Below are 22061 nucleotides of genomic sequence, written 5' to 3' on the forward strand. Positions count from 1 at the left end.
GGTGAGATGGTCCAGGGCAATGGCTAAACTGAGGCTGGTGATGCCTCAGGCCTCAGTTTCCCCATCTATATAATGGAGGTGTCCGTGGCCCTGCCCCACAAGAGTCTGAGCACTGAAGGTCAGATGGAGCCGTGCTCCTCCAATTAGGAAGTGACCGGTGCTGTGTGTCCCACACCAAACCCAGGGACCCCAGGAGAATCAGCAGGACTCCTCTGAGTGGGAGCCTGTGTGTTCAGACTGGGGCTTGCCTCAGGTGGGGTAGGCCACTGACGGGGAAGAGCATCGTGGGAAGAGCCAGGTAGTATCCCCACCTTCTCACTGCAAACCTTCACCCTCCCACCTTGTGACAAGAAGGAAAGTCAGGACAGCGTCCCCTGGAGGACAGGGGGATGAAGCTGGACCCAGTGAGACCACTGGCATACAGGACAGAAACCGTCAGCGCCATCACCCCTCCACCCCTCCAAAGCATAGCCACCAGAATTGTCCAATTTAGGCCTAGATCTCTTGTCTGGAAAAGGGGAGAAGAGTCCAGGAGGTTAATAATGCCCACATCTGCTGAGGCTGCCTGGCAGCTGCTCCATAATTCTATGTCTGAGCACCATGCCTAGCAAAGCTGGAAGAAGAAAACAGACACAGAGAGGTCAAGCAACAGCTCCAAGGTCACACGGCGAATTCCAGGCTTCCACCAGGCTTTGATCCAGCCCTCTGGCTTTACCAGCTTCATTCTTGATGTCAGGTTCAGCCCACGGGGGAATGGGGACCCCCTGCTTGGCCGATTTCTGCCAGAGCCCTAACTGCACTGGGTGACAAGAACCCTCGTCCTGCAGTGTCTCCAGTGACAGAGACGAGATCCACCTGCAGTGTCACACCCATGGCCCATCTCCACCCCCCCCACCTCCTGACTTTACAAATAAAGTTTTATTGGACTGTGGCCCCACACATTCAGGACAGGGCAGGCACTGGTTTCCCTGGCCTCTTCCTGTCGGGCCATGCTCATTCCTGGTGCCTCACCAGTTCTCCTTTGTTTTATGTCTCAAGTCCCCCCGGGCTGTGTGGGCAGTGCCTGCCCCATCTCTGTGGGTCCCACCTGGACGATGGTTCCTGCTGGCCAGTCCATGCTGGTGGTGGCCAAGGGGATTCAGTGGGCACAAGTGAGACTGGACGCCACCTGCCCCACTCCGCATCTGCAGGAGCAGCCCCCCAGTAATGTCTGCTTCCCCCTCCCAGGGGCTGGTGTCAGACAGGTCTGCCATGTTGTCATTGGAGTCTTGGTCCCAGGGGATGTGGGACAAGGAGACAGATGGATGTCCCCGGGCTCCTGACCTCCTCCCTGCAGAAGGCAGTAGGGGTGCCAGGGGCTCACTCCATGGCTCTGGGATCTGCTGGTGATGTCTGCATGGTACAAGGGCCAGGATGGAGGCTGCCTTGGTCAGAGCTTCCCTGGGTGTTTTTCTAGAACAGTTGAAGGGGTTCTCTGACCCCTCCTGGTGGGGGCTTCATTGGGGCAGGAGAGTGGAGAGTGTCATAGCCACTTTGGGGGACTGTGACAAGTCCATCCTGTGTGTCCAGTGGGGAAGGGTGGCCTGTTGGCCTCTGAGTGCTGGTGACAAGGTACCCAGGTCCCTTGGAGCCCAGGATAGACCCAAAATGACCTCTGTCCTAGAGCAGCCACAGCAGCCGGGGCGGGGTTAGAAAACTCAGGCTTTGAAAATGAAGAGTCGATGTCTGGCTCTGTGGCTCACTTATAATTCTAGCTATCTCAGCAGGCTAAGATCCAGAGGATCGCAGTTTATTATGACACCCGGGGCAGAAAAGTCCATGAGGCTCCCTCTCCAAAATAGCCAAACAAAAGAACCCTGGAGTTGTGGCTCAGGTAGTAGAGCACCAGCTGTGAACAAGAAAGCCAAGCAAATTCAAGGCCCAGTGCCACCAAGATACACACACACACACCCTCAACACAGATTTGAGTGTTCTGCCTCTAAGAGGCTCTGTTTGAGGAAGAGATTTATGCAGCTGGGTTATAGCTTTTTAACAAGTGCCTCAGCATCTGGGACCACCCATAGAGCATGTTTGTAACTCTGGCCCTCTCCTCAGACTTCCTGGGGTCCCTAGCTCCAGGGACCTGTCTCTGGGAACTCAAGCCCCATCAGCCCCCTGCAGAAGCATCCAGCAGACCCCCTTCTGATCCCACCCCTGTTACCATCCATCCCCTGTGCCCAACTAAATGACAACATGGCCGGTGGGGCCACCTGCCTGGGCTTGGGTCTGGTCTCTGGTTTCTGGTCTGTCCCTCTCTCTGCAGCCAGTGCCTGCACTGTCCATCTGCTGGAGCCTGCCGATCTTGGTGGTGGCCGGTGATGGATGCGGTGGGCTTGAGGGTCTCAGCAGACTGCAATTAGGGCCAGGCTGGGAGCTGGGAGCTGCTTGCTCTGAGGGGGGAAGGTTCTTTGTGGCCCATATAGACATAAACAGAGCTCTCTTTCCACCCCTTCTCTCCCTCACCTCAGACCCCCAGGACCTCACAGGTGTCTCTGAGAACAGCCTCCCATCTCTATGGCAGCCCGGCCCCCGGAAGTCCTCCTGCTCATCCTGCTCGCACAATGGCTCAGCTGACAGTGGCTCCAACAATGGCTGCAACCACGAGAGGTAGGCGGGGCGTTGGAAAGGGCCCAGGGTCCACTGAAGATTTGTGGGTGCCACTTTGCTACCTGACGTTGAATCGGGAGGCCATGGGATCCACCAGAGCTCCATCCGTTCCTGGCTTTTCACGGTTACTTCATGTGTATCAGTCAGGATGAGCAAAGTGACGCTGCAGTAACAACGCCCTCAGAAGCCAGCCTTGGTGTCTCACACCTATAATCCTAGCTACTCAGGAGGCTGAGATCTGAGGTTGTGGCTCATATCCAGCCAGGGCACTAAAGCAGGTGAGACTCTTATCTCCAATTAACCACTAGAAAATCGGAAGTGGTGCTATGGCTCTAGGTGTAGAGTACTAGCCTTGAGCTGAAGAGCTCAGGGACAGTACCCAGGCCCAGAGCTCAAGTGCCTACAACCACCACCACCACCAACAACAAATAGTCCTCAAAGCCAGTGGCCTCTGGTAGCAGATGTGGATGGATGCTATGTGTGCCTGTCATGAGTCTGCAGACAGGTGCATTCTCCACCAGTAAAGGCCCCAGCCGGAGGCTTCACCTGTCATCTCTGCTCCCATGGAGGCATAGCCCTACTACATCCCTGTGGCATTACTGAACAGAATTGACAAGCATCCTCAAGTTCACTTAAGGTGTGAGCACTAAGGCATGAATCTAGTCATGAGCTAAAGTACTCAGCACACAGTACCCAGAAAATGGTACCGAGCATATGGTACTTGGCCCACAGTACCCAGAATACAATACCCAGCACATGGTACTCAGCACGCAGTAGTGTCACACTGGTGAGACTTGCTGTTTGATTGTGCAAATCTCTGAAGCCCAGAGCTACTGTCTGTTTGCAGCTATTCAGCCTGTGCAAAAGTCTGGCATGGCTTCCCATTAGCCCTGGTCTTGGAGTATAGGGGTGAGGCAGGCAGGGGAGGGCAGCAGGCATCTGATGTCCCTATGCCTGGGGCTTTGTGGTGTGTGGCCCGACCCTCCTGGTTCTGGCCCTGTATTTTAACATCAGCCCATGATAAAGGGTATACTGTACTCCTGAGGGTGAGACTTGTAAACTTTAACGTGGATAATAGTTGTGGGGTGGGGACACATCTTCCAACACCAGGACTATTTTCCTGAAGCCTTGGCTGAGCTGGGTCCACATGGGACCCAGGAAACCTGGTGGCAGGCCAGTTATCTCCATGGGCCACTGGAAAACACTTCACTTCCCAACATTGTCTTACACACCTCTTGTGACAGGGAGTTCACCACCTTGTAGCCAGCCAAGCCCACCCTGTGTGATGCTGTTCTTATATAACCTATAACCCAAGGGAGTCTGAGCCTCTCATCCTTAGGAGCAACAAGGCTGGCACTTCTCTGTGCTGTGCTCCCGGTACACCGCCCTCGTCTCTGCCCCCGTCCTGCTCCCTAGCTTGTCTGGCACCCCCTGGGAAGTCCAAATTACCTAGCCCCATTCTTCCTTTCCATCCTCAGTGGAGCTCCAGTGTGCCTTCTCCTTCAGTGCCAGGGCCGTACACCCCTCCCCTTCCCTCCTTCAGCCAAAACAGAACCCAAAACACTAAGCCAAGAGACTTGTGGCGTTATGCACATGGCAGTCAGTCTGTCAGGCTCAGTCTCCCAGTTTCCTTCAATTTGGTTCCCTTGGGACTTTCCTAGAGTTTTCTTGCAAGTCCCATAAACCTACTTCAATCAGGTTTTTTAAAAAAGAAAAGAGGGCTGGGAGCATACCCTAGTGGTAGAGTGTTTGCCTAGCATGCACAAAGTTCTGGGTTTGATTCCTCAGTACCACATACTCAGAAAAAGCCAGAAGTGATGCTGTGGCTCAAGTGACAGAGTGCTAGCCTTGAGCAAAAAGTGTTCAAGGACAGTGCCCAGGCCCTAAGTTCAAGCACAGGACTGGCAAAAAAAAAAAAAAGAAAGAAACAAAGAAAACATGCTGGTATAATGAAGAAGTTCAGACTCACAGTATCTTCAGGACTGGCTGGATCCAGGCGCTTTGGGGGGCACAACTCCTTCCCTGGGTCTCCAGATGTGGGCTCTGACCTGGGCAGCCCTCCTCTGTGCCTGGAAAAGATGGCTTCAGGGGTCCTGGCCTAGCCTCCATGGGCCAGGACCTCAGCAGGAAAAACAGGGTCTGCTTCCTAGCAGGTTCCAGCCCGAGCCTCTGGGCTGGCTCCCATTGGCCCAGACTGTGTTACATGACCACCTGTGAGCCACTCATGGCAGCTCCCGCCTGGATCTCTCTCAGTGGGTGGCAGGGGTCCCCGGGGAAGCAAGCCCTGGGAGGGGATGCAACAGTCAGGGCAGAGGGGAAACTGGGGGGGCTCTGGCCTCAGCTTCTCCTGTTTCTCCCCTGCAGGGCGCCCCTCAAGCTGCTCTGTGACAATATGAAGTACCAGATTCTCTCCAGAGCCTTCTATGGATGTGCGTATGGCGACAGGCACTCCTCCGTGTGGATTCTTGGCACACTTTATTTCCCCAGCCTCACAGCCTGGCGGAGGGAGGGATTTCTCTCTGGGCTGTCCTGGGGTTTGTGCTCGCTAAGCAGGTGCTCTACCACTTGAACCACTCCTCCAGCCCTTTTCTGTGCTATTTGTTCTAGAGATGGGATCTCACCACAGTCCCAAGGCCCATGTCTGGACTGAAGTCCACTTGTTTTTGGCTTCTCATTGTCACTGAGATGGCAGGCAAGCACCACTGTGCATGGCCTCCAGCCGAGAGGATCCTGTGGACTTTGCTGCCCAGGACTGTCCTAGAACCACCATCCTCTCAAGTAGCTAGAATGACAGATGCCAGGTCGCTGAGGAGTGGGAGGGGCTGGAGGAGTTGGGGTGTCTCACCCCCTCCCACTTGCTCCCCCAGGGCTGGCCTACTGCAGGCACCTGTCCACCGTGAGGACCCACCTGTCGGCCCTGGTCAATCACGAGATCGTGTCCCCAGACCTGCCCTGTGACGCCGGGCAGGGGCTGACAGCCGGGATCTGGGAGCGGTACCTCCAGGACAGCACTGTGAGTAGGCCTGAGCTGGGCAGTGCCCGAGAGGGCCTGCGGGAGTCCCATGCTGGCACCCGAGAGCTCCCGCTTCTTCCCGAGACATGGCAGGTGGGGCGTGCCTCGGGATCCCAAATACTCCAAAGTCCAGACTGTGGTGGGCACTCACACAGAAGCCTGGCAGAGCGCTAGCACCCACACCCAACCTGTGACCACCACAGAAAAACCCCACGCGCCAACACTATCCCACAGATTTCCCTTGTGGGCCACGGGTGTTGGTGTGTACGAAACCCCTGAATTTTGTTTTTAGACCTGGGTCTCACCCTTATGAGGTCTGAGAATCAAGGTTCTAAGCTAGCCTGGAGCAAGAAAAGGCTCTTTAGTTAACCAGCCAAAAGCCAGGATGGGGATGTGGCTTGAGGGGTAGAGCAGCAGTTGTGAAGCAAGAAAGCTGAATGAGCTGAGGCTCCCAAGTTCAAGCATGGGGCCAGCCCGCCCTCCTTCCTTCCTCCCCTCTCCTCTTTTGAGACAGGGCCTCCCTGTGTAACCAGGCTGGCCTCAAACTCACCACCCCCCTGCCTGAGCATCCTAGTGCTGGATTTACAGGCATGCTACCACCACGTCCTGCTCCTTCTGAAAGCTTACTTCAAGCAGTATTGCAACCAACCTCTTTTTGTTCTAGCATTTGTACTTCCAGAAGCCAAGCTGACTGATGCGTTTTAAGGTTTGCAATGGACGAGCCAACTTACTTTCTCAAAAGTCTCTGAGTGCTTGTTTCCCAAGGAAACAGCTCACACCGTTAAAAGTTGTGACTCACCCAGAGCATATATAGGTGCTGATTCACTGGAGTGATTATTTTGTTTTATTTGGAGCTGGATCCTGAGAAGTAATACTTCTACCTAAGCACAGGATGAAACATTGGTTGAGAATTAAGTAAAAGCGTTAGTGGGAGCTGTTGGCCTCTTTTACTTCTTTTCTATAATAAACAATACATGCTGTGCTTCTGGCCCTTTTCCCTTCCATGCAGTGGGGTATAATGAGCACCACAGGGAGCTCTCCCCCAGGTGGAGGGCATGGGGCTGGACTGCAGCTCCCCTTGGGGGTTCCTGGGGTTTGAGGCCATCAGGATGAACGTCCTGGCACATTTGCTGCACTAGTCAGCTTTCCATTACTATAACAAACACCCAAGCTTTAGATCAGCTTATGAAGAGCAGAGGTTTGCTCGGCGGGGGCATCGGAGCTGTCATTTTGTGGCCCTGTTGTACTGAGCCTGTGGCAGACAGTTCTTCACGGGAAAATGGGTGATGGGGGAGCCTCAAGATGCACCCTGAAAATCAGTGTCACATGGGGAGAAAGAAGGCAGAGCTGGGGACCTGCTGCTTGCTGTGAGGACATGCCCCTGCTCATCTAGGACCTCCCTGTGGGCCCTACTTCCAGAAGGTTCCACTTACAGAAGCATCAAACTGGGGACTCAGCCTTATATACTTGGGCCTTTGGAGGCCAAGTGCACTCCACCCCTCCACACTCCACCCCTCACTGCACAGTGGCCAAGGGCCGGTCCCAGAAGCAGGATGGTGGGGTGGGTGACAGCTGCCCCAGTCCTTGCCTAACCAGATGCTTTGTCTTGTGTCCCATCTGCAGAGCTACGAGGAGCAGGAGCTGCTGCGGCTCGTCTACTACGGGGGCGTCCAGCATGACATTCGCAAGGCTGTGTGGCCTTTCCTGCTGGGCCACTACCACTTCGGAATGACGGAGGCGGAGAGGAAAGAGGTTGGTGCCATGTGGACGCTGGGGGCTGGCCACCCGGAGTCAGCTGCAGCACCTTGGGGACCAAGAAGGGGAGGGGAGAGCAGGGGAGGGGAGGGGAGGGGAGGGGAGCTACCGAAGGAGACCGCTGATATGGGTCAAGACTGACACCTGTGCATCAATTCATTCATCAGCCCTCCCCACCCATTCCCCCTGGGGAACCTGCAGAAGAACAGGGGTGTGCCCCCACATCACAGCAGGCAGGCCTCGGGCCTGTGGGCCTGTCTGACTCAGACTTCCCTGTTTACTTGTGTGTGTGTATGTGTGTGTATGTGCACAGGGAAAATTCAACCACTCTGTACAATGTGTCACTATTCTGACACGTAATCTGCATGAACATGTCCAGGGCTGGGTTTCACATTCTCTCACCCACACTGAGGTTTTGAGATTGTTGCTGTTCTTCCTCCTTCTGGCCATCATTATCCTGGCATTAATGTCACATCTATCTTCAAGAAATTCACTCTTGCTGGTGCCAGTGGCTCACGCCATCCTAGCTGTCATTGTAGCTACGCAGGGGGCTGAGATCTAAGGGTCGCAGGAAGCCAGAGGTGATGCTGTGGCTCAGGTGGTAGAGGGCTAGCTGTGAGCACAAAGACAGCATCCAGGCCCCAAGTTCAAGCCCCATGACTGACAAAAAAAGAAGGGAAAAATGATAAATGTTTTGGGAGAAGGAAATGCTGAGAGGCCGCATGCCTGTGTCACATTGTCACACTGTACCCATCAGTATGCACAGGGACTGTGGTCAGTTAAAAATGACCTGTTGAGGAGGGAAGTGGTCAGGTGTGGGAGTGTCAGGGTCACCTCGTTGAGGTCATCAGGGCTGGAGGGGCAGCGCAGGAAGTGGGTGCCACCGGAGTGTGAACTGACCAAAGCCACCTCAGCCCTCTGAGAACCACAACCTTTCGCCCTAAACTTGCCCAGTCTCAGTGACAGAGCTCTGGGATACCAGGCCCCCTTCCTGTTCCAGAGCTGCATGGGGTGGGCTCTGTGCCCCGGGCAGGCGGCTGGGCCAGGGTGCGCTACCCAGGCCCCAGCACGCGGGTGACCTTGCCCCTGCCCACAGGTGGACGAGCAGATCCACGCCTGCTACGCGCAGACCATGTCCGAGTGGCTGGGCTGCGAGGCCATCGTGCGGCAGAGGGAGCGCGAGTCCCACGCCGCCGCCCTGGCCAAGTGCTCGTCGGGGGCCAGCCTGGACAGCCACCTGCACCGCATGGTGCACAGGGACTCCACCATCAGCAACGAGGTGCCGGCCGCGGGCCCCCGCCGCCTGGGGCATGCCGGGTGCAGGGAGAGCCGAGGCCTCACCCCCGTTCTTCCTCCTTTTCCTTCCAGTCCTCACAGAGCTGCAGCTCGGGCCGCCAGAACCTCCGTCTGCAGAGCGACTCCAGCAGCAGCACACAGGTGATCTTCAGAGGCCACGCCCACTGCCCATACCACGCCCACTCCCACTACTGGCCCCGCCCCATCTGGCCACGCCCACTCCGCGCCTTGGCTGGCCTGGCCACGCCCATGCCACGCCCACGCCAGGGCAGGGCCCATGGGCCTTGCTCCACGTCCCGCCCATACAGGCCCCGCCCCTTTCGTCTGTGCCTCGCCTGCTCCTGCCTGTGCCCACCTGGCCGTCCTGGGGATTCCCTGTCCGTCGTCCTCCGTCACTTTCCGGTTTATATGTTGCAGGTGTTTATGGGAGTCCTCAGAGGGGTGTCTTCAGGCCACCCGTCCCGCCCCCACAGACACCCAGACCAGGGCCGCTCTCTTATATAAAATGGGTCAAACGCAGACATGTGCGGATCACAGGTCATTCATACTCAGTGGAGCGGGAGGAAGCTGCCTGAGCCTCAGTTGTTCTCCTTTAGACCATGAGAGTTTCAAAACATCTAATTTTGACTCTAAACTTGGTATTTTACATACATTCAGTCAGTGGGATGAGAAATAAATACACACAATAGAAAAAGGGGCTGGGGTGGAGGACTGAGTGGGAGCACTTCACTAGCACGCGGAGGCGTTCAGGGTCCATCCCCAGCACCAGAAAACAAAAGAACCACCCATCAAGTTAGCAGCATACTGGGCTGAAGTAGTCAAGTGGCATGGGGAGATGGTCTTTTATGGTCTGCCCTTGAAGGGAGATAGCTTTCCAAGCTTGGAAGAACCGCAGAGAACTTCAGTATGTATGAAGTATTTTCACAATATTTTCTAAATACCTAACTAGCTTTGGAAGTTGATCTGTGGTGGTCAATCTCAGGGAGATAATCTGATGTGCTTTTTAGCTTGTTCCTTACAATAACTAATAGTTACTTGAAAACATGATGCATGTCTGAAGAAATGATTATATCCCCTGTCTCAACTTCCTGGTTCAGCATCCGTTCTCAGTCAGCTATGGATTGCTGTGTGCGTGCACACAGGCCATCTATTTATGTGAAACAAATGGAAGCTTACACTGCCACCCTCTCGCGCCTTTCTTTTCACTGGCTGTATAGTATCCCACATGTGAATGCCCAATGAATGCCATCTCCCCCTGCTGGGCAGCCAGCTGGTCCCTCTCTGTGCCCCGTGACTGCAGGTGTTTGAGTCCGTGGATGAGGTGGAGCAGGTGGAGGCAGACAGCAGGCTGGAGGAGAAACAGCCAAAAATCCCCAACGGGAACCTGGCAAATGGTCCTTGCTCTCCGGACTCGGGTCATCCTTCTTCTCACAACTTCTCCTCTGGCCTCTCGGAGCACTCGGAGCCCAGTCTGAGCACGGAAGACAGCGTGCTGGACGCCCAGCGGAATGCGGCCCCGACCTTTCGACCTGGGGACAGCAGCATGGATGAGGGGCAGAGCAGTGAGGCCACCACATCCCGGGATGAGGGCCCCCAGGAGGAGCTGGTTGTGCAGGACAGCCTGGAGAGTGATCTTCTGGCCAACGAGAGCATGGACGAGTTCATGTCCATTTCCGGCAGCCTGGACGTGGCCCTGCCCGAGAAGGATGGCCCCGCTGTAGAGGGATGGCGGGCCGGTGAGGCAGAGAAGCAGAGCCAGGTGGACAGTGAGGACAATCTCTCAGAGGAGCCTGAGATGGAGAGTCTCTTCCCTGCCCTGGCTTCCCTGGCCGTGACCACTTCTGCCAACAGTGAGGCATCCCCGGTGTCTTCCAGCGGTGTTACCTACTCGGTGAGTCACCAAGGAGCCCCTCTGTCTAATGTTCTTTCCACCAGCTGTGAGGAGACAGGGCTCTACCACCAGTCCATTCATCCTTCCCAACCCAGGAGGGAGCCCCTGGGTCTGTTGTATTATCTCCGTCATGGGAGAGTCACCGATTGAACATCATCAGACACCCAAAGCACTCCAGGGTGCTTAGAGTAGCACACACCTGTAGTCCCAGCTATTTGGAATTTAAGTTTCACTTATTTATTTTTGCCATACCTGGGGCTTGAACTCAGGGCCTGGTCCTTGTCCCTGAGCTTTTATTTTACCACTTTGAGCCACAGCACCATTTCTTGTCTTCTAGTGGTTCCTTGGAGGTAAAAGTCACACAGGGACTTTTCTGCCCTGGCCGGCTTTGGACTGTGATCCTCAGGCCTCAGCCTCCTGAGTTGCTGGGATGACAGGCGTGAGCCACCAGTACCTGGGCAGAATTCTATTTTATACAATAAGATAGGGAGAGGAATTGTATGTCCCTTCATGACACTGTCTGTAGAGGAAGGAAAGGAATTTTCCCAGGCCGGTGTGGTGCCTTCGCCCGGCCAAGCCTGAAGGATGTCCAGCTGGGTTCATCCGGCCTGGGTTCATCCATGTGAGCCCAGTCTCCAGCTGCCAAGCTCCCATTTCCGGGGACGTGAAGGAGGCCTTGCACCCATGGGCTCCGGGGTCTCTGAACACACAGAGCATGGGTCACAGAGGACACTTGGTCCCAAGGTGGGGTTTGAAAGTCCACAGCTGCGCGGGCTCTGCCTGCCCTGTGTGCAGAGCCCAGCCCTCCCCGTGGGGCACCGAGGATGCAGCTCCACGCCCTGCTTGAGCAGTAAAATAAAAACGAAGAAAAGCCTGCATGGAGAAGAGGTAGAGGGAGGAGGAGGAGGAGGAGGAGGAGGAGGAAGAGGAGGAGGAAGAGAGGGGACTCGTCCCCCCTCCCCGGGTCTCGGGGTCACATTTCTCCCCTGCTCCCACAGCCAGAGCTGCTGGACTTGTACACCGTCAACCTGCACCGCATCGAGAAGGACGTGCAGCGCTGTGACCGCAACTACTGGTACTTCACGCCTGCCAACCTGGAGAAGCTTCGCAACATCATGTGCAGGTGGCTGGGGGCGGGGCCTGGGGGAGGGGAGCAGCAGAGGCCGGGATGGGATAGGGAGGTGGGGGAGCTCCGGGAAACTGAGGAGGAGGAAGGCAGCCTGCAGGGTGAGGCTGGAGGAGCCCAGCAAGAACACACTGGAGCCAGGCGGTGGTGGCTCACGCCTGTGGTCCCAGCTACTCAGGAGGCTGAGATCTGAGGATCTCAGTTCAAAGCCAACCACAGAAAGTCGGTGGGATTCGTGTCTCCAAGTAGCCATCAAAATGCCAGGCCTGGAGCTGTGGTGCAGGCTCAGGCCCAGCATGGGCCCAGCAGGGAGTGGGTAGGAGCAGTAGAGGGGAGGAGGTGGAGCCGTGGGGAGGAGGGGGACCAGTAAGGAGGAGCCCTGGGAAGAAGGGAGCAGTGGGGAGGAGGGAGGAGACGGTGGGGAGGGGAGTGAGGGGAGGGGTCAGCGGGGAGGAGGGGAGGGACCGTGGCTCCCCGTGTCTCTCACAGCTACATCTGGCAGCACATTGAGATCGGCTACGTGCAGGGCATGTGTGACCTCCTGGCCCCGCTGCTGGTCGTCCTGGATGACGGTGAGTGCCCTCCCTCGTCCGGGGCTGGGGCGCCTCCTGCGGGAGGACAGAACCTAGGAGGGGCCCCGGGCGCGGGGCTCGGGCCTGCCACGCCTTCGCCAGCGCTCGCGGTGGGCTCACCAGGCCAGCAGCGTGACGGCCCAGGTACCGGGCGGCTTGGCCCAGGGTCCTGAGCCCATGCGGGGGTTCAGAACGGGGGGCCGGGGCGGGACAACGCATCCACTGGGTGTGACCGAGCGCGGCGCCTAGCAGACCCCTCCCCGCACCCCAGCCCCGCGCCAGGGCGGGGCCCCGCTGACCCCGGTGGCCCTCGCCCCTCGCAGAGGCCCTGGCCTTCAGCTGCTTCACCGAGCTCATGAAGAGGATGACGCAGAACTTCCCACACGGCGGCGCCATGGACACACACTTCGCCAACATGAGGTCGCTGATCCAGGTAGGGCCCCGCCCCGCCAGTGACGAGGCTCCCCGGGGGCTCCCCTGGGCTCCCGTCTCACGCCTGCTCCTTGCGAGCTCGGAGGGGGGGGGGGGGACATCCATTTCTTTCTCCCTGCGTCGCAGTGTCTGCATCTGAGTCCAAGTAAGTCATTACAGCGAGGGACATGGGAGAAACCAGTGGCACAGTCCCCACCATGACGTCACGGCCGCTGTGATGCCACACCTCCCTAGTGCCACCATGTCCATTTGATGTCACGAGTGACGTGATGTCACACGTACCGCGACGGGCGGGTGGCGAGGCGATGAGCGCTGTGTGGCTTGCATGCACTTGACGCATGCGCACAGGAGACTAGCTGGGCCACAAGACTGGGTGGAGGCGCTGGCCCAGAGTGCACATGCGTGCTGCACTGGGCCTGGGGGCCCTCTTTCCCTCCAGGACTGCTCTCTTGGAGCAGCACGGCCCATCTAGTTGTCCACCCTTGATGCTGCCACTCCGGATAGCATTTGTGAGGCCTTGAGCATAACTGGAGCACGAAGCGATTTTGTTTGCGTGAAATTTCATATCTTTCTTTCCTTTATCTCTTTGAGTTGCTTTCTGTGAGTAGTTTATTCCTTTATTTATTCTATTACCAAGTAATACATTTAATACATTATTACCACAGCATCACTTCCAGTTTTCTGGTACTTAATAGTAGTCTCAGGGACTTTTATGCCCGAGCTGGGTTTGAACCACCATCCTCAGATCTGAGCCTCCTGAGTAGCTGGCATCACAGGTGTGAGCGACCAGCATTTGGCTAGATGCTCTACTTCTTGAGCTACATCTCTAGCCCTTTTTGCTCAGATTTTGAGAGTCTGTCCTTCTTCTCACATGGGCCTCACATGTATGCTTCCCACTGCAGGTAGGGTAACACCTTGCTTTTTCTATTGAGGTGGTGACATAAAGTTTCCTGCCGGCTGTGGTGGCCCACACCGGTAATCAATGAGGAGGATGAGGCGGGAGGATCAGGAGTTCAAGACCAGCCTGGGAACTGGTGCTGTGGCTTAAGGGGTAGGGCAGTAGCCTTGAGCTGAAGAACTCAGGGACGGTGCCCAGGCCTTGCAACCAACAAATATTTAAAAATAAACTCCCCCCGCCCCCGGATTGTTATAAGACTAGAACCCTGGCTGGGATTTGGCCTAGTGGAAGAGTACTTGCCTAGCGTGTACGAAGCCCTGATTCGATTCCTTGGAACCACATACATAGAAAAAGCTGAAAGTGGTGCTGTGGCTCAAGTGGTAGAACTTTAGCCTTGAGAAAGCCAAAGGACAGTACTCAGGCCCTGAGTTCAAACCCCAGGACTGGCAAAAAGAAAAAAAAAAAAGGAAGAAGACTACACTCCTTTCTGATCTCAGCCTCTTCATAGCTGGAGTTACAGTGTGAGCAACTAGGACCCCCCCCCCAGTATACATTTTATGGACATGCTTTTATTTCTTTGGGGGGGGGGACTAAATGTAGGTGTGGAATCATGAATCGTGATTGTGTTTAAGCTTTCCAGAAATTTCCTATCTGTTTCACATGCAGCCACACCAATTTGCATTTCCCAAGAGCAGTGTACAGGGATTCCTATTGCTCCTCATCCTAGCCAACACTTAATTCCTGTCCTCCATTTTGATTCTGGTTCTCACAGGTGTGTCTCATTGTGGACTTTAGTAGCATTTACCCCATGATTCGTGATGTGGAGCCTTCTGGACAGACATCTGTTGCTACCCTTGATGGGCGTTTCACAGCTCCCGGTTGCCGAAGGCTGGCTGGCTGCAGCATGGTAGTGCACCACCGCTGACCGGGGGAGGCTGACACTGCCTCTCCTTCCTCTAACAGATCCTGGACTCGGAGCTGTTCGAGCTGATGCACCAGAATGGGGACTACACACACTTCTACTTCTGTTACCGCTGGTTCCTGCTGGATTTCAAGCGAGGTATGGACTTGACTGCAGGGCCCGGTCCTTAGTCTCCTCATACCAGGACCTCAGGGGAGGCAGGCAGCAGAAGAGCACATGCATACTGGTCTATTTATCCAAATTTGGGGTTGATGGCCATCATCATCATCATCATCATCATCATCATCATCATCATCATCATCATCATCGTAATGACCCAACAAGGGCCAGGTGTGATTTGTGCCTGTCAATCCTGCCTGCTCAGGAGGCAGAGATAGGAAGGTCATGGGCTGAGTCCAGCAAGGGAAAAGCATGAGATCCTACATGAAGAACACACTGAAAGCAAAAAGGGGCTGGAGACATGGCACAGGTGATAGAGGGCCCGAGTTCAACTGCCAGTACTGTCAAAATAAATACCTAATACATTAGGAGGTACTTACTAAGTGCATGTAGTGTACCCAGCCATTTGTGTCGTGCCGGGTCTTTTACCGCACCCAGCTTCATCACCCCATGTACAGATGGGCCACGGCGGGCCCAGGTGGGAAAGAAGGAGGTAGAAGTGATGAAGCCACTTCTCCAGCCGGTGAACTGGGTGTGCAGAGAGCCCTGCTCAGGACATCTGCTGTCTTCATACATGGGTGCATGCCAGTACTGAGTCTTGAACTCTGGGCCTCCTGCTTTTGCTTGGCTTTTCTTGCTCAAGGCTGGCACTCTTCCCATTTGAGCCACCCCTCCATTGAAAGCTTTTGGTTGTTTAATTGGAGATGAGTCTCTCACATTTGTCTGCTCAGGCTGATTGAACATCTATCCTTAGATCTCAGCCTCCTGGATAGCTAGGATTATGAGCATGAGCGCCTGCCTCTCTTCTGGCTCTTTACTGGACTCACAGTGGGCTGCCAACTCTGCCTGTGTAGTAGAGAGTGACAGAGAGCCCCCATGTGGGTGTTACTGCGTATGAATGGTGTCCACCAGACAGGGTGCCAGGCTGAGGAAGGCCAGAGCCCCGTAGCCCAAACCTGCTCATGCTCAGCTCCACTTCCAGTGTAGGAGCTGGAAAGGCCTACATATCCATTCTGCAGATGGGGAAAAGGGAGGCTTGGAGAAGAAAATGAATCGAGCTCTCCTGCCTCACCACCTTAACTCTGCTGCCCTGTGGCCTAGGCACAGGCCTCTGCGGCTCTGGGGTTGTCCCAAAGGGTCTCCCGGAAGGGTGTGCAGGAGTGGGGGAGAACTGACCTCTTGCGCATGCGTGTCGGTAGAACTCGTGTACGATGACGTCTTCTCGGTGTGGGAGACCATCTGGGCAGCCAAGCATGTGTCGTCGGCCCACTACGTGCTGTTCATCGCGCTGGCCCTGGTGGAGGTCTACCGGGACATCATCTTGGAGAACAACATGGACTTTACCGACATCATCAAGTTCTTCAACGGTACCAGGGGGCCGGGCCGGGGCCGGGCGCTGGGAGGAGGAAACTTCCCACGGCAGTTTCCACAAGGTTGGGCTGGCACCTCCTCCGCTGAGCACGTGCTGCCCCTCCAGGACCTGGAGCAGGGCTCTGGGCAAGGCCTGAGATTTGCAGTCGGAGTCCTGGAGACTTCACTTCCCAGGCTGGCTCTGAACCTTGACTCCCCGACTCTCAGCCTCCTGAGTAGCAGGGATTACAGGTGTGAGCCACCAATGTCTGTGCACCTGCTAGCAAGGCTCCAGTGGCCCACATCTGTAATCCTCACTACTCAGAGGCTGGGATCGTAGCTACGATCACAGTTCAAAGCCAGCAGAGGCAGGAAGATTCTTATCTCCAGTTACCCATCAAAAAGCCAGAAGTGGAGCTGTGGCTCAAGTGGTAGAGCACCAACCTTGAGTGGAAGAAGCTAAGGGACAGTGCCCATGTCCTGAGTTCACGTCCTAGTGGTGGAGTGTGTGACACACACACACACATAGTTGTGTGTTGGGGCCATCACAGAGTCCACGCTGGGACTGGAAGCTAGCCATGTATCCCGAGTCTCATGAGATTTTCCTTCTGCTCTTCCAGAAATGGCTGAGCGACACAACACAAAGCACGTCCTGAAGCTGGCCCGGGATCTGGTATACAAGGTGCAGACCCTGATTGAAAACAAGTGAGGCCTTCCCTTCCCCGTCCTCTGCCCTCCTCCCCCACTGGAGAGAAACGAGGGTGGCGTGGGGGCCCTGCGTCCACTCCTAGCATGGACTGTGCAGAGGCACAGATGCCTGGACTTTGGCTGCTGGGCCCGGGGGCCGCGGGGTGGCCCTTCCAGCTCAGCCTTACGTTTTCCTGATTGACCAAAGATTGCTGGAGCGCCTGCTTCTCCCTGGCGCAGCTGGGGTGAGGATGGATGGAGGTGGCCTCTCTTCCCTGCTGTCCCTGTGTCCCTTTCCCTCACCTTTGCAGCTTTTGGGAAATGGGTGAGGCAGAGCTCTCTAGGGCTCCCACTGAGCCCCCAAGGGGCATTTCTCTAGATTCCAGAACAGAGGAGGGGCTCTCCCCTCACCGGTACCCACATTTGACGCCAGGGGCGCCATGTGCACCATAAGGTGGAGGTGGAGGACCAGCACCCTTGCTTTCTACACCTCTCCCCAGATGTCCTCAGAGGTTGCCAAAAGCCCTGCCTGGCAAAATTGACCCCATTTAAGAAACCCTGGCTCGGAGGAGGGGCTCTGAGCGGCACTCTGTTCCTTGCTTTATCCTAAGCCCTGCTCTGCCTGTGGCCTCCCTCTCTGTTTCCAGAAGGAAAAGCACACAGAAGCCCTTCTAGATCTCTGCTCTGGGCCTGGCTTCCATCACTAAGTTTTCCCATTTTTTTTTTCCTCCTCTGATGCCAAGAGGAAAATCTCATGCAGGGGTGATGGGACCCAGAAGTATCTGCAGGGGAGGGGTTTCCTCTGTCCCTGGGCAGGTCAGAGCATACCACTGCCCTCTTGCAAGGGAGGACCTGACTGTCCATCAGCCTTCTGGGCACAGTAAGGGACCCAGCAGGCCAGCCAGGGACCAGGCAGTGCTGGGGCATCCTGGTCATAGAGGCTGTATCTCTCCAAGTGTTCTGCTTACTCACAACCAAGATGGAGAAGGCAGCTGCTGGTGAGGGCAGGTGTGGTCTGGGTTTTCTTCAGGGAGGATCTGCTGGTTGGATGGTCACACCATGGCCTACTTGCCCTGTGGACAGTCCCGGCATCATCAGGAGAGGCTGGTGGACACTGGGCAGGATGGACAGACTTGTCAGTGGCCCTAGGGTCCCACGGGGACAGCTCCAGGGGAGAGCAGATTCTGCAGAGCAGAAGGGGAGGTGACATTGCCAGCCACTGCTCAGGCCTCACCTCCCCCGCTTTCCCCTGGTCTGCCTTTGCCCCTTCCACACCGTTGGATAAAAGTTTATGTTGCTACTCAGCTGTGCCCTGCAGAGGGTGTTTGCATTTCAGCACAGCCTGGTCCCAGACCTCCTGATCCGTATTTATTTTTGTAAGAGACACATGTTGAAATACAGCACAAGGTCCCCCAGCCTCCCCTGACCCTGTGGTGTCGCCGACAGTGTGTGTGGGTGTCGCTGGGGGGGTCTCATATTCATTTACTCTGCTCCTGCACACAGACATGTGTCCACCGTGTGTGTCCTTGTGTTCCGGAGCTGCCTGTGAGGCTCGTCCTGTCCGTTAAGTGCCCTCTTTTTTCTCAGTGTTGTGAATTTACCTTACAAATGTTTACTGAAGATGTATCTATCTCTATAAGAAAAAAAATATATATCTATATAAGCAGAGAAATGGGTGGTTCTGTGTTGGTTTTTGTTTCTTTGGGAATATGTTTTTAATCTGGGGAAAAATTGTTCACAGCCAAGTGCTGGTGGCTCATGCCTATAATCCCAGTTACTTGGGAAGCTGAGATCACAAGATCCAGGTTCAAAGCCATCCTCAGCAGAAAAGTCCATAAGACTCATCTCTAGTTAACTAGCAAAAAGCTGGACTCAAGTGATAGAGTGCCAACCTTGAGAGAAAAGCTAAGAGACAATACACAGGCCCTAAGTTCAAACCCCAGAATCTGTCCCCCACCCCCAAAAAAGACCAGTATAGATCTAACCTCAGTTATTAGCTTATCTCCTGATGATGTCAGTCAGCTGGACTTTGCTGGGCAGCTCTTCCAGTACTGATCAAACTCCTCCATAGGTCTGGGGTCAGGTGAGGTAGCCCTGACATTGGATAGTTCAGGGCAGTGGGGATACCCCTGCAGCAGGCTAACTCAGGCTGATGTGCCAGGCCAGGACAGCACACAGTATGTGGGTACAGGGCCTGAGCCTTTGAGGTGTCAGATCTCCTGGAGTCAGCACAGAGGCAAAGGCCATTGCTAACATTTATGCAAGGTGCAGGACACAGGCAGGGACAAGAAGGCAGCCCCCTGCAGATGCCACCAGCGCCACATATGAAAGTTACTGTTGCACTGTTCTGAACCCTCACAGGCTGTTCTTGTCTTGTTTCCCTAAAGGACACAGTGTGAGAGACCTGGTGTAGTTACAAAGAATGGACATTGTATCAGGTCATACAAGCCACACACACAGGCAGCTTTTCTCCAGCTGGCCCAGAGACCCTGGGTCCAAGGAAGGAGGCAGTTTCTCAGCAAAAGCAGCTTTTGTGTGGAGGCAGGGAGGCTGGCAAGGAGGCTAGCAGGCCTGGTGTAAGCACCATGGCGCTGACTCTGCCCTCTGCCTTTGGTTTGGCTGTTTTGTTCAGGGAGAGGCTCAGGTCTCTGTCCTCTGGCTTCTGAGTGGCTGGGCCCAGGTGCAGAGTCTGGGGGCAGGGGAGGGCAGCTCAATGTCACCCTCTCCAAGACCCCAGCTGCCAACCTGAAGCAGGGGAAGAGACGAAGCTGGGGAGGGAAGGGGTGGGTAAGGAGAGGAGCTGTTTGGGTTCACGGGGACAGGGCAACCAGGTGGCCTGGCATGATCTGACTTCATCTTCAGCAAGACTTGTTCATTTGTAATTTCAGGGAGCTGGGGGGAGGGGGAGGGGAGGCTCAGAGTCCAGGCGGCAGGTGGGGATGCAGGCTGCAGCAGCCTGAGGTTCTATGGGGGACCTTCGGTCCCTGATGGGCTCCCAGCTCAGCAGTAGAGCGGAGGCTGGATCTCTGGGTTTTCTCAACTGGTCATCACAGCGCAGTGCACAGCGTACCCAGCTGTACAGTACCATGGCTCTGGTAAAGATGATACTGAGTGGGCAGAGGGAGGAGAACCTTCGGGGGACCGGTTATTAGAACCAGGTGGGCCCTGGACAGGAGTGGGCAGCATGGAGGATGTCTTTCTTTCCCCTTCCTGGTAATCCCCCACCCTTTTTTTTTTTTTGCCAAGGCTTGAACTCAGGGCCTGGGTGCTGTCCTTGAGCATCTCTTCCAGCTTTTTCTGTGTATGTGGGACCGAGGAATTGAACCCAGGGCTCTGTGCATGCTAGGTAAGCACTCTACCCCGAGGCCATGCTCCTGGCCCTCCTCCCCATTTCTTAATTATTAAACAAGGAGGAATCTCTGAGCTCTGATGGCAGAAACAGACTGTGTCCACAGGCTCATTCATTTATTCATTCAGCCACTCAGTCATTCATTCCACCTTACTAATGTATGTGTGGTGGGTTTACCTGGAGTCCCTGTGCCTCTCCTTGGTGGCTGGAACTGCAGGCCAGCAGGAGCCAGCAGTCCAGGAGCAGCACAGCCAAGACCTGGATGGGAGATGGGGAGTGGGAGACTGAGAGGGGCTGGTGTGGGGGCTCTATTGCCTCATGAGCAACTACTGAGCCCCCAGAGCACCACAAGAGCTCTGAGCTGCCCTCTTTCCTCAGCTACTGGTAAACAGCCACCCAGATGGGAAATCCAGACCCAGTGCCCACCTTGCCCTGTCTTTATTATGCGCCAGGAAAGCACCTGGCAGGGGCTGGCACCAAATCACCCTCAAAAGTGACTGAATGCCCTCCCTGCTATTGATTTTGGCATCGTGCAACACAACTAGTACTCTCATAGATAGCTTGACTTTCCTTTTCACACTCAGCAGTGCTTGGCAGGCTGCCAGCAGGGTGGTGCAGGGTGTGTGCACTGCACAATTCAGAGCCTTCACTGGCCATCATAGATTTTCATATTGAGGCCTGTGGTTTTCCAGCAGGTGGCAGTATAGAGTTCCAATGAACGGGCACCGTTTCCTTTTAATTTGTGGTGCTGAGAGAGCTGGCAGCTGCTTTCAGGATCATCCTGAAACCCAGGTGGGCACATCCCACACCTTCAGAGCCTCGAGTGGAGACCAGACTTGGCATTTTCCCAAAGCTTTATGAATGTTTTTGAAAGGCTCCTGGGGTTAAGAAGTTGTGTGCTCAGTTGTAAGGAGGCTTTAGTAGATGTTCAAAGGCACTGAGGCACAGTGAGGAAAGGGCTGGAGGGTTTCACCAGGTCCCCAGGAGCCCAGAGATTTGCAAAGAGCAGGTCTGACCTTCTAGGCGAAGTCAGGAATGTTGTTCAGGGACCTGAAGGCTGCACAGCTCTGGTTTTGGCTGTCCCCCTGGGCCAGGAGCCGTAGGTGAGGATGCCAAAGGAGAAGGCCGGGCCGAGATGCCGGTGACAGACAGGCCCAGTGCTGCCCACACGCTGCCCGCTATCAGGAAGTGTGGGATGACCTCGAGGTCAAAGGGCAGGTTAGTGTGGCCACTGGGGTCCACGATACCCCCAGCCAGGGACCCAGGCAGTGACCAGCGCCAGGTCATTCTCTCACACCCTCGACTGGCTGGTGCTGGCGCTGGCCTCAGTGGGGGAAGCAACAATAGCAGGGGTGATGGTACAGAGTCGGGAAGATGGTCCCAAGAATACACAGTGACCCTCCACCTCTGCAGTGCCCCGCATTGTTCCCACATCCCTTCATGTACCCATCTGGTTCTCCATCCATCCACCATCCACCATCTACCATCCATTATCCACCATCCATCATCCACCATCCACCATCCACCATCCACCCACCATCCACCATCCATCATCCACCATCCACCATCCATCCATCATCCATCATCCACCAGCCATCCATCCATCCACCATCCACCACCCACCACCCACCATCCACCATCCATCCATCATCCATCATCCACCATCCACCATCCATCCACCATCCACCATCCATCCACCATCCATCATCCATCATCCACCAGCCATCCATCCATCCACCATCCACCACCCACCACCCACCATCCACCATCCATCCATCATCCACCATCCACCATCCATCCACCATCCATCATCCATCATCCACCAGCCATCCATCCACCGTCCATCATCCATCATCCATCCACCATCCATCCATCCACCATCCACCATCTACCATCCATCATCCACCATCCATCCATCCACCCATCCACCATCCACTCCTCATCTATGTGCAGCTCCAAATCCCA

At 55.4% G+C, this 22061-nt stretch overlaps 1 protein-coding gene across 1 annotated transcript in view; it reads left to right on the top strand.

The window, feature by feature from the left end:
- The window catches only part of Sgsm1 (small G protein signaling modulator 1), a 39198-nt gene extending 20792 nt beyond the window's left edge, over window positions 1-18406 (top strand). Inside the window, exons 13-25 of the mRNA XM_090320351.1 lie at window positions 2508-2646; window positions 5011-5075; window positions 5514-5659; window positions 7283-7411; window positions 8511-8693; window positions 8783-8851; window positions 10011-10601; window positions 11600-11724; window positions 12217-12299; window positions 12623-12732; window positions 14593-14689; window positions 15910-16077; window positions 16681-18406. Coding sequence (XP_090176477.1) covers window positions 2508-2646; window positions 5011-5075; window positions 5514-5659; window positions 7283-7411; window positions 8511-8693; window positions 8783-8851; window positions 10011-10601; window positions 11600-11724; window positions 12217-12299; window positions 12623-12732; window positions 14593-14689; window positions 15910-16077; window positions 16681-16769 — 1994 coding nt within the window. The 3' untranslated portion in view covers window positions 16770-18406. The remainder of the gene's footprint in view (window positions 1-2507; window positions 2647-5010; window positions 5076-5513; window positions 5660-7282; window positions 7412-8510; window positions 8694-8782; window positions 8852-10010; window positions 10602-11599; window positions 11725-12216; window positions 12300-12622; window positions 12733-14592; window positions 14690-15909; window positions 16078-16680) is intronic.
- Window positions 18407-22061: the final 3655 nt, after the last annotated feature.

Source organism: Megascapheus bottae, chromosome 28 (assembly GCF_031878675.1).
Source record: "Megascapheus bottae isolate mThoBot1 chromosome 28, mThoBot2.hap1, whole genome shotgun sequence".
NCBI classification, from domain to species: domain Eukaryota; kingdom Metazoa; phylum Chordata; class Mammalia; order Rodentia; family Geomyidae; genus Megascapheus; species Megascapheus bottae.